General features: G+C 37.5%; 1 protein-coding gene across 4 annotated transcripts in view; it reads left to right on the forward strand.

Annotated features, from left to right (window-relative positions):
* whrna (whirlin a) overlaps nucleotides 1–10,592 on the forward strand; it is a 130,019-nt gene extending 119,427 nt beyond the window's left edge. For 3 of the 4 annotated variants that reach the window (XM_046868485.1, XM_046868486.1, XM_046868487.1), the window contains 3 exons: nucleotides 1,034–1,200; nucleotides 1,718–1,840; nucleotides 6,373–10,592. In XM_046868485.1, the coding sequence (XP_046724441.1) occupies nucleotides 1,034–1,200; nucleotides 1,718–1,840; nucleotides 6,373–6,555 (473 nt within the window). In that variant the 3' untranslated portion in view covers nucleotides 6,556–10,592. The remainder of the gene's footprint in view (nucleotides 1–1,033; nucleotides 1,201–1,717; nucleotides 1,841–6,372) is intronic. The other variant, XM_046868488.1, reaches the window with a different exon arrangement.
* The last annotated feature ends 2,241 nt before the right edge of the window (nucleotides 10,593–12,833 follow it).

Below are 12,833 nucleotides of genomic sequence, written 5' to 3' on the forward strand. Positions count from 1 at the left end.
CTCATAATACATGGACAAACGTTTGTGGACACCTGACCTTAAGCTTTGTATGTGCTTTTGGAACATCCAATTCCACATTTACTAGTATACCAACCTTCACTTTTCTGGGGAGATGTTCCACTAGATTTTGGAGTGTGCTTGTGGAGATTTGTGTTTATTCAGCCGCAAGGGCTTTAAGAAAAGCAAGTACTGATGTGGAGTGAGGAGGCCTGTCCAGTTGTGCAGTCAGCATTCCAATTCATCTCAAAGGTGTCCAGTAGGGTTGAGGTCGAAGCTCTCTAGCATGCCATTGAAGATTTTCCACTTCAACCCATGTAGACCATATAATTCATAGAGCCGGCTTTGTGCACAGGGGCATTGTCATGCTAGAACAGGTTTGGGTCTCCTTGTTCAAGTGAAGGGAAAATTCAATGCTACTGCATTCAAAGACATCCTATAAGATTGTGTTTCTTCAACACTGTGTTAACAATTTAGGGAAGTATCACGTATATCTGAAAAAGTTAGGTGTCCCAACATTTTTGTCCATATAGTGTATATAGCCTACCATTAAAGACAAATGTCTATAAAAGCTAAAATATTAGATTAGATTCAACTTTATTGTTATTGTGCAAGGTACATGTACAGAGCCAATGAAATGCAAATATTATGTTATGTATAGGCCTTTGTATTAAATGCAGGCCTTTCCTCTACTTAAAAAGAAAAAATCCATACATAATTAGACACAACACAAACCTTTCTTTCTTGAAATCAGCCTGGAGCATATTATTATAGCTCTTATGTAATAATAACAAACGCCATATCACCATAGTAACAGCTGTCACTGTTACAGCATTGATTATGATGTTATTATGTATGAATTATGTATGATTATGTATGAATTTATGTTTCTCCCAGCAATGGCCCTGACATTGACTCTTTGCTAAAAAAGGTCTCACGTTTCCTTGACGAAATCAAAGGATGCGTCCTAAATAAACAATTCCTTTCACTTTGCAGTTTAAAAAATGACTCGTGTGTATGTGTGTCTGTACTGCAGGATCCACTATGTCTCAGCTCTCTGACAGTGGACAGGCGCTGAGCGAGGACAGCGGCGTGGACATCTCAGAGTCGGGACGCCTGAGCAAGGACAGCAGTCCACGTCCTGCCCGAACCCGGCCGCTGAGAGAGAGTGCAGGGGGAGGGGAGGGGAGCACCGTCAAACCGGTGAGACCGAGGGTAACAGAGAGAGCGAGAAAACTCGCATCTGAGGAGAGAAACAAGTCTGAAAGTAAAACTAGATGGATGTATGAGCTGAACTGTTGTGCAGGGATTGTATGTCTGAGCAGAGATGAACTATCATGCTTCGAGATGTCATGCTTTATCATGCTTTTCATTTGTTTCTCATCCACAACCTTTTATTTTCATTTCATCTGTCATTAAAAGAAGGATCACCCTCAACTGAAAGAGAGCTCCACTTTACGTGCACACACAGGGAATACTGCTTTACAGACGAACACATGGCTGCAGTAGAAGCACAGATTGTCTCCTTTTGTAATGTGCTTGGTTGTCAAAATCCCAGAAATCAAAGGCTGTTATGAAAGCTAAATGTGTGCTGTTTTGTTTTGTTTGTTTTTTTTTTGTTTTTTTTTGTGCGTGTGTCTCTCTTGCAGAAACGTCCCAACTCATTATTATTCTCGTCTTTCTGTTTCTTTCTGTGTAAATATGACTGCGACCATGACAGCCTGGGTTGCTGGAGCCCATGTCGACTCTGGTGCGAGTGCCGAAGAGCGCCAGCACGCTGGGTATCGCTATTGAAGGAGGAGCAAACACGCGCCAGCCGCTGCCACGCATCGTCACCATACAAGTGTGTAACCTCGTACACTTACACGTTTTACAGTCCCTGTAGAATATCCAGCAAAATACTACTCTGTCCTCTACATCTGCCTCTTTCAAACCAACTACCTGCATGTTTTCCCTCACCACATCCATAAACCTCCTCCTTGGTCTTCCTCTTTTCCTCCTTCCTAGTGGCTCTATCATCAGCATGTCCCTTCTCTGCACATGTCCAAACCATCTCAATCGGGCTTCTCTCAATTTGTTCCCAAAACGCCCTGCATACGCTGTCCCTCTAACAGAAAACCTCTACATCTTCAGCTCTGCTAGCAGAAAAGAATCATCATCATTTAATTTCATGTTGTGGAACAGATGTTATAAAACACATTTTGGGTATTAAGATGAATCAGTCAAAATCTTTTTTCCTGTCTCAAAACATTTTTCTTTCTATTGTCTGTCCATTCATTTTTCCTAAATGAACAATCTGCTTAAAAAAAGAATTTGTCTTGCAGCCAGTGCTAGTGTTTGAATTTGTTTAATTTTCTGACCACACAGAATAAATAACTGAACAGAGCTTTGGTGTAATTCCAGAAAAATGCAAATAAAAAAGGATGCTCAGGAGATGGTTTTACTTCGTAAGCACATTCATCTCATTTGTAGTTAACCTACTCGTTATTTGTCATGTTTTTTCACTCGTCTGTGAAGATTTTCCACTAGAGTTCAAAGCATTGCTGTGGGAATTTGCTCATCTGTTCATTCAGCCACAAGAATATTAGTTAGTTCATAAACTGATGTTCAATCAGTGTTCCATTTCACCCTAAAGGCGTTCAGTAGTGTTGACACTTCATGCTGGATACTTGAGGTTTTTGATTGGCATGCTAGAGCAAGTTTGTGCCTCTTAGATCTAGTAACGAGAAATTGACCCATGACAATACTGGAATGAATCTTTTGGCAACACAAAAACCTGCATATAGTCGTGATGATCTCCAAATACTATAAAGTGCTGTGAATTAACTTCAGTGCCAGTTTGATCTCTTTAAGTTACAGTAGCCTTCTTCCTCCCACTCAAGATACATTACATTACGTTTCAGGATTCATTGTCATTAAAATCATTTCTGCTTTGATTCTTCAGACTGAGCAGCTCGAAAGTGTGGCGGTTGATTATATTAGATTAGATCGTTTCAAAAAGCCGCTATGCTTTCTAAACTGCTAAAGAGTTTGAAAGGCAGAGTGCAGAAGGTTAATTATGAACTCCCTGCAGTCCTCCACATAATGGCCTAATGAGAGCAAGGGCAGCTAGAATTGATGAAAGAAACAAAAAAAAACACGTTGTAAGATGCTTCATTTCTGAAACACATTTGCAGCTTGGAATAAGTCGATTTACAAAACTAAAACATTCGAGCTGTTCTTGTACCTATGCTGTCATTGGTCAATGGTATTTCCTGCAATAAAAAAATACAATATTGATTCTAATCAATTCTAATAATCTAATATTAATTATATATTCTAATATTGATATTTTAAATCTGTTGTTTGTTTGTTTTCCGTTATCTTGAATTCAATTATGCTTGTAAATTATAGTAATGCAGCAAGAAGATTGAGCCCCACACATCTCAGTGTCAGTAGAGGTGTGAAACATTTTTAAGGATATATCGCTTTCTAAAAAGATTTCACAATCTTTGGACTCTACAGACAGTTTTTTTTTCTCTAATTGAGAGAAAATTTGCTCTGTTCTGCCAGAAAATTAATTCATGTGCAAAGAAAATAACACTAACACCAATGTACTGTATAACATCTGTGCACAAGATAATTCTTTAATGAGAAATTATTGAATACACTGCAGAGGCTTGGAGAAGATTTGTTCGGTTTATTGAGTTCACTTTTATCAATAGTCAAAGTCACAAGCTTTAATAGACCTGTTTGGATATCGGATGATGTGCTGCTTGGCTGTTACCTGCTGTTAGATTTCTGCTTTCTGTGCTAATGAGTCATAATTAGCAAAGAATGAGGTTGGCCTATCCAGTTTCATGAAATTAGGATTATTTGTCTTTGTCTTTAATCCAGTATAAACACTGGTGTTCTGTTTACAAAGACAATAGTTCATACATAGTTTTTACACACTTCACACACTTTATTAGCTGAACTGGACTAGCAGGTCACAGAGGAGATCATAAGCCGCTGTTATGAATGGATTTTAATTAAAGCGCACTTTGGCAGAGATGTGGTACAGTGATGGATTTTGACATATTGCAGTTGTCTTGGTTGCATAACTGCAGAGCATTTAATACTCAATACATGTTTGTCTCCCACTTTGATGTGCTTTGCTCTCCAAATAACTTCAGATCTTCATGTTTTGGATTCTACAAGGTGTTGAAAACATTTCCATTGAGACCCTTGTCCTTGCTGACATCACTGCACGCATTTTAGCTGCTTATCCTGCAGCTGAACGTTCAAGCTGCAAATTTCCCTTTCTAACACATCCCAAAAGTGCTCTACTGAATTCAGATCTGGTGATTGTCGAGGCCGCTGATTTCACTGTCATGTTCATGCAGTCTGTTTGAGATGACTTGTGCATTGTGGCATGGCACATGTATAGTAATACATGTTGTAATAAGCCAGTGTGTGCAAGAAAGCATTCTCTACACTACACCACCATCACCTGAACTTTTGACCCATGTCAGGTGTTGACAGCAAATTCTAACCCTGGTATCTGCATGTCATAGCAAAGATTGAGATTCATTTAGCCAAACGGAATTAGTACAGCTTAGTGGTGAACATAATACATTTTTTTGTTTTACTGTATTCCTACCTTCAGTAGGTTTTCTCCAATACTGTTACATTCCTGTATGCTGTGCCATTCTGTGGAAGCAGTTAGAGAGTAGCAGATACAAACACACTCAACAGATTGATCCACAAGGCCAACGATGTTGTTGGGAAAAGCTAGACTCTCTGAATAAAGTGTATGGAAGGAGGATGCTGTCCAAAGGACATTCTATTTTGGACAACTTCTCCCACCCACTACATAAATCACTGGTTGGTCTGAGGTATACGTTCATTGACAGACTCAATCAACCACAATGCACCATAGAGTACCACCAGAGATCATTTCTGCCTGTGGTCATCGAACTATATATCTCATCCCACTGAGTGTTAAAACACTGCTTTACGATATGGATATAGACACTATAGATATAGTTATAGTTATAGATGTTTATGCCACACTTATATAATTCCAATTCCTTGGATGATTTATGTGCAATAATTTCAGTGCATCTGTTTACTACTGCTACACTTTTTGTACAGAATATTTCAATGAGATTGTAAATTCATGGATTGTACAGCATCTATGCCTAATTTTATTTTACATTTCTTATATTATATTTCATTGTATTTGAATTGTACTGTGAGCAACTGCAACCTAACAATTTCTCTGTGGGATCGATAAAGTATTCTGATTCTGATTCAGTGTGATGTGCAGGAGAACGCAACAATGATTTGCATTTATTAAAACCCAGTGCTTATAGATCATTAGTACATTCAAAAGCGAGTACTTTTGTACTTTTCAAGAATACGTTGACCGGAGGCATATTTAATCAGCGGATTCGTACTTTTACTGAAATACAGGAATGGTGTATTTTACCCACCACTGGTGTAGCCTCAGTTTCCTGTTCTTGGCTGATAGTAGTGGAACGAGTTGTGGTCTTTTGCTGGAGCAAATCCAACTTGAGGATTTTATGTGTTGTGAGGTATCTTTCTGCTCAGCATTGATGTAAAGAGTGTTGTTTTTTTTGGCCACAGAGTGCATCCTACAACAGCATAGATGTATTCATGTAAATGCAAGCGGTATTCTGTCATTTACATGAACATAATGAGTAATTAATTTAACACATACTAAATGTCTTGAACATCGGTTCTAATGCCCATTATATCATAAATCCATGTTGACTATAAACACATATAATACATAATACATAAGTGTAAATGAGCTTTGAGGGGAGAGGTGATGTAAGCAGTGATAGTGTATTAGCGCCGGGAGATCAACAGCAGGGCATGGTGTTATGAGGCAATTGCATGTATCATGAGCTGGAGAGAAAGCTTGAGCTCTTAGAGCCTAATGTGCAATAAAAAAAAAAAGTTCTCATTATGCCTGGCTTGACTACAAATGAATACATTGAATAAAAGGCTCAATGGAAAGATGGACGGATGGAAAGATCTTTTAATGAAGCAAGGGAGGTGGAAAGTGAGAGTGAGATGCTTGAGAGGAAATGACAGATAGCCAGTAGTGGATTTTAATTCCCTGGTCATGGGCGGATCGTCAGCGTTGGATATGGGCAATCCAACAACAGCAGCTGTGGTGGAAGATAGAGCTGAAGGCTTTGTGCTTCGTTTTACCATTTCTATTTTGTTGCAAGTCAAAAGGTTTTATCAGGTGGTTTCATCTGGCGGTAACAATTTCCATTTTTAATACCTGAGAATCGCTTGATTTCCCATAGGCCTGCATATTTTCATGCTATTTATTAATAGCTTTTGTGTTCATGTAAAACAATTCTCTCTTTCTTTCAGAGAGGGGGCTCAGCTCATAACTGCGGGCAGCTGAAGGTGGGCCAGGTGATTCTGGAGGTGAACGGGATCTCTCTGAGAGGACGAGAGCATCGAGAAGCAGCCTGCCTCATCGCTGAGGCCTTCAAGACCAAAGAGAAGGACTATATCGACTTCCTCATTACAGAGTTCAACGTGGCTTTGTAAAACCTATTGAGCTTTCCAGAGGATTAGAACTGAAACTGGCATGACTCTACCACTAGTCCCCAGCAAGCTGATCTTCTCTTCTGAGATTTCGTCTGAAGGCAGACACATTCTTGGTGTAGATACTGTATAAATCCACCAGGTGAACTCCAGCGTTATCATCCTGAACATGGCCAACTGGTACAAGGCGCTGCTAAGTCCAATTACAACCATATCTTTGGCTATGTCTTTTTTACACGATTCCCTCTCTTGTCAGGAAACAAACTCTGTCTCCTTCACAACGTTCAACTCATTCCCCAGGTCGGAATTTACTTCTTTAACCATTATACTACATTCAGCTCAGATTTTCATAATTTTATAAAAGAATATAACCCTGTTTTCATGATCATGACGCAAGCCCAAGATGCTGGCTTAATATATATGTTATGAGGACTGAGGACTATCTGCACATTTGAATGATCAAGACATGTGGATAGACATCCATTCATAAGGGCCCCTTTTATTTCCTAATTTACTTTAAAAGCCATATGGCTCAAGGCAGACAGATTTTTATATTAGTGTTTATTAGTAGATATGACTGTCTGGATGGCAAAACTGTTCTTTCATGTGTGAACCACTAGGACAAAGTGTTTGGTATCAGCTAATCCATTATCTCTACAATGGCAGTATATTTGGTGACTTTAGTATTGCATTAGATTTGTTTGAACCATTCTGCTGTATGTTCTTTCTTTTTATTTGCATAAAGAACAGGACAACTGTGGGATTCACATTTAGAAGCCACAACTGATTTGTTCAGCGTTTGCTCTCTATATGTTTAACCACAAGGTGACTTGTGTTTCACTCTTCAGTCTTGTGTGTTAATCTTTAGTCTTTATTTCTTTTATCACTGATTTTCGCATACCTTCTTCTTACTGTCTGTTCTGAATCTATTACGTTTAGTTATATGAGATGGGGATACAAGGAGACTGGATAAAAACAGCATGCTCTTTATTTAGGGCAATCCATAAGTCATTATCAGAGTCCATTCTGAGAGTCAAAACACAGACAGATAGTCGAACCAGGAAGTAATCAACACAAAAATAGAAAGCTTGCTAACCCTAACGCTAACCCCAAAGTGAGACAAAAAGCAAAGTCTTATTAAAGAACAGAATGGTAATGGAAATAGAGTAATTGTTTAGAGTCTAAGCACAGAACAAGTGCTCACATTAGGTAACAAAACAAAAAAGGCACACTGTAATTTAAACATAAAAGTGCAAAGGGTGACATGAGAGCTTGCCTGACATGAGAAAGTTGCCTGTGTAGCTGCTAAACCAGATACCCCTTTAGTTGATGTAGTTGTGTAGTGCAGCAGGAGTCGGTAAAGCATTGTGTTTTCTTTCTACCGTAAAGCGCATTAAGTTTAATGATTTATACCAGAATATTTTTGCTTTGTGAATGAAAAGCTAATAGTCTGCTTGCCCCATAGTGCAGGGACTAGTGATTTATTGACTAGCCTCTTTATATCGAATGTATCATCAACAGTGTGCATTCACACCAGGTCTTAATAAATGGGACAGGAATTTTTATACTCCAGTGTAAAATCGATGTTAGTTAAATACTGTTAAAGCTATGCTGCTATAATAGAGGTCCTAGGATTAAACCATGGCCTCTAAAATACCACTAAATGTATACCTGGTTCTTCCAACTGGCTGAAAACAGAAAGTGTATACACTATATGGACAAAAGTATTGGGACAACCGACTTCACCAGTTATATGTCACAACAAAATTGTAAACCTGTTCCAGCCTAAAAACGACTGCTTAATGAAAAAATGCTTGACATGGGTTCAGTGGCAGTTCTGACCTCAACTCTATTGAAATCCTTTGGGATGAATTGGAACGTTGACCGCACCTACATCAGTACCTACTAATGCTCTTGTGGCTAACTGTGTACAAATCACTCTCGAAAATCTAGTGGAACATCTTAAAATGAGAGGAGGATATTATAACAGCAAATGAAACAAAATGTGTAATGGGATGTTCACAAAGCACATGTAAACTTTATGGTCAGGTGTTCACAAAGTTTTGTTCATATATTGTCAATGTCAATAATGATATAAAATAAAAGTGTTCAACTATTTCCATACACTTACACAAAATAGATATTTCACATTCCTCCACAAATTGAATAGCGTTAATGAAACGAGACAGAACACCTGCTCGGCTGCTCACTGCAGTTTTCGGTAAGACTTGCAGAAAACATGATCTTGTAATCACACTTTCATTGCTTGTCAGCATAGCTCATTATTTTTGTTTATGCTATTTTTGTTGAATGTGTCATGTAATAATTATGCTTAAGCTATAATTAAGGACAGGGACAGAACACACCATTTATACTGCTCCTGTAAAAGAGGGAAGAGAAAACCCATCTTGACAGTGAGCGCTGACCTTTCATCTGTAGCACAGCGAATGTTTCTCCAGAAAACTGGTGATCTAGAGAGAGAAAAAAAAGAAGAGGCACTTTATCTAATTATGATAGCAGAATCTGGAACAAGACAAGGTAATCAGGCGGAGGAGAGAAGGAGAGGTGTGCAGGCAGTGTAACTAATGAAAAGTTGCAAAGTGTGAAGAGAGAGAAAGAGGTGCGGAGTCTTCATGTGTCACTTAGGTTACATAAGCATGGAAGAGTGGGAGCAGGTTAGAGAGAGGGATTCTAGTCTATTTTGTATGAGTGTAAGAGAGAGAAGAAAATATATAAAAAGACATAACGCATAATAGTGAAAAAATTTGAATTGCTGTGTGCACATTATAGAGGTGAATTAAAAAAGGTGTGTGTGGTGTGTGTGTGTGTGTGTGTGTGTGTGTGTGTGTGTGTGTGTGTGTGTGTGTGTGTGTGTGTGTTTGTGCCTGCCATTTAGCCCCTCAGAAGTGATGCCATTCGCAGATCCATTTTCCATCCCCAGTTTAAATGCACTACTAAGTCCTCTAATGAAGTGTGTATTTTAAACATATATAATGGTATATCTGTACTAATAACACTCCGAAATCTTTTTCTTTACGTGTCATTGGCAACAATTTCATACAGACATCAGAATTTTAAAGACCACACTGTCAAAGGTGACTTTTACAATAAAAGCGATATAATTATTTATTATATATTGATTTTAATGAAATAGCAGAGGTGGGCTTGTTGTGCTAGAATAGTGATTTCTAACATATAGAAGGCTTTGCCTACCTTTGAATATTTTTTGCTGAGGGTTGAGAAAGTTTGTTTAGGAAAAGTTTCAAAAATGATGTAGCACTGAGTTGATCAAGTACAGATTTTTATTCCCAACCCAAACCACTGTATCATGCATGTTTTGTTTTTGTTTTTCTCAAAAAAATATAAATAGAAGATTTTTGTGTTTTCAGAAAATATACAAAAGCGAGGAAAGGTAAGAGTTTAATAGACAAAGCAAAATTTCACTTAATAAGCCCAGGTTGCAATACAGACGGAAAAACCGCAATGCAAATAATTCCAAACTCGCAACAGTCCAAAAATTCAACGGTTATTTATTAATAAATGAATATAATGACTATTAAGATCTTAGAAACAATATAGTAATAATGCAAGATTTTACTATGAGTGACACAATCTCCAGGTAGTTTACATTTATATTTATGTATTTATATATGTATGAATCAAGTGATTGGTCTCAGGTGATGCAAAAGTGTGTAGGAAATCAGGCAGGAAGGACCCCTGGTAGGGTTGAGTGTTATTGTTAGTTAAGCCATGACTGTACTATAGCTGTCTTTATACTAGGATTTCTCTGCATTTTTTTTTATAAAATAAGGGACAATAAGATCTTTGTGTGTCAGTAGTGTAGCCATACATTCTTAATATATTTACATTTATGACATTTGGCAGACATCCTTTTCCAGAGTGGCTTATGTCAGTTATACATCTGAGCAATTAAGGGTTGAGGGTCTTTGTTTAAGGAACCAGCTGTTGCAGCTTGCTGATGCTGTTATTTAAATCCCTGACATTGGTCAACTACAGGGAGAAAGATATATATATATATATATATATATATATATATATATATATATATATATATATATATATATATATAGAGAGAGAGAGAGAGAGAGAGAGAGAGAGAGAGAGAGAGATGAAAAGCCCCTTGAATATTTGAAGAATAAAGTTAAACTCCATATCTCTTGTATTAACACCTTTCTGTCCTCTCATATAAGGTGCATAAGGGGTTAATAAATACAGTGATTTGTAATGAAATAATGAAGATGAATAGAGAGATCAATTATTAAACAAGGTCATTGATTATTCATGGGGGAAATAAATTATTTAAAATAATATTTATATTTATTTGCATATTTTAATCAGTTGTGAATATTTGTTGATTATAGAATTTTCTAGATCATTTTGTATTCATTTATTTATTTATTTATTTATCTAGATAATTATAAGCTTCATTTTTCCTCAGAATCTTTTCATTTACAGTACATACCTCAGGTCTTTAAGCGAAGCATGAAAAGACAGTTAGACATACAAGTCCTCATCGACATTCACTTGATACTCATCAGGCTCTTTAAAATGCATTTTTTTTTGTCATGAAATAAGCAGAGTTTTATTGCTTCTGTCCCTTTAATTACTAATCTTGTCCCTGAATCTACCTGCCTGTCCCATATCCTTTGTACTTAGAGTACAGGAAATCACACTGAAATATACATTGTGTATCCTCTTAAACACACATTGCAACTTAGTTTTTAAAAACCGTTATTACAGAACAAAGCCTTTCTGCTCCACGAGCACGTGGCCTGTGCAAGCAGTCCAGGCATGTGCAAACAGTCCAGCTGTGTGCACTGCACATCTGGAGTCTCCACTATTGGCTTTGTAAAGGGCCAAAGAGACATGGGATGAAAGAATAATAATGCTGTCCTGCACACACACACACACACACACACACACACACACACACACACACACACACACACACTCACACTTGATTATAGTTCTGTTTGCTCTTTCTTCTCATACTGTTGCAGTCTGAGTGCTCATCCTTTTTTTATGAATTTGAGAAGGAGAATTGGGTAACCCTGAGGTGTCCTAACCCAGTTGTGTAACCACACTAAATGTTTATCTTTTATATTAGTATAATATTTAAAGTCAGAATTTTGTTCATCCCAGTTGTACTGTCAATGTATTTTTTCTGTTCCTATATTCATCCTCTTTGTTCTTGGTCTTGTTGCTTGTTATATTGATTTTCACATAACCATTTTTAATTAGAACACTTGAACTTGGCCATGGTTATAGTTGGATTTTAATTATATCAGTTGCTGAAAGTAATTTAGAAGGTATTTCGAAAGGTTAGACAAGTATCAGTCATGATACTCAACCAGATGCTGAAATGCTTTTCGATTTCATTTAGAAATACATGAATGTCAAGTGTTTTTTATTCTTACCTGCAAATCTGCATTTGTGTGACTTACCTGTTTATCATTTACTTTCCTGATATATGCCACATCAATATAGACTGTTACACCTTGCGTTAGAGGTATGCATGGAAGTGTGTTTTTTGTTTGTTTCACTCTATATGGAACTCTGTGGATAATCCTACATACTTCCAGGTTGTCCATTCCCAACCTGTTCTCAAAACAATCCTGACCAATCCTGAACCACATCCACAAAAACTTTATTGATTTATAAAGAAAATCTATCCAATCAACACACTACCACAGAAAGTTTGACCAATCGTAAAACTCTCTTAAAGGAATTCTTACCAATCCTGAACTGTTGCCACATAAATTCTGACCATCCTACCCACTTCTGTAGAAAGTCTGTTTGCATTATCCCTCAGAACCTCTGGCCAATCCCAACCTATTCCCAAAGGATTTCTGATGAATTCTACCCACTTCCTCAAAACACCTAAGCAATCCTCAAGCACTCTCAGAAGAATTCTAGCCAATCCTGATTCATGCTCAGAGAAATTCTGACCAATGCTGATCTTCTCTTAACTCACAAGGCCTGACCAAGACCGAGCCACTTTCAGAGATATTCTGATACTCTGATCCACTCTCAGAGAAATACCAACCAATCAATCAATCATCCCTCAAAAAGAAATTTGACCAACCCCAACTCACTCTTAGAGAAATTCGAACCAACCCCAAACTGCTACCCTAATAATTATGATCAAAAATATGCACCCTGAATAAATCAGAATAAATCCGTTAAAGTAGATGTGGTGAATACACCACACATTACAGCACCCAGTATATTCCATGTTTCTGTACATGGCCTTTATTTGT

The sequence above is a fragment of the Silurus meridionalis genome, chromosome 15 (genome assembly GCF_014805685.1).
Source record: "Silurus meridionalis isolate SWU-2019-XX chromosome 15, ASM1480568v1, whole genome shotgun sequence".
Classification (NCBI taxonomy): domain Eukaryota; kingdom Metazoa; phylum Chordata; class Actinopteri; order Siluriformes; family Siluridae; genus Silurus; species Silurus meridionalis.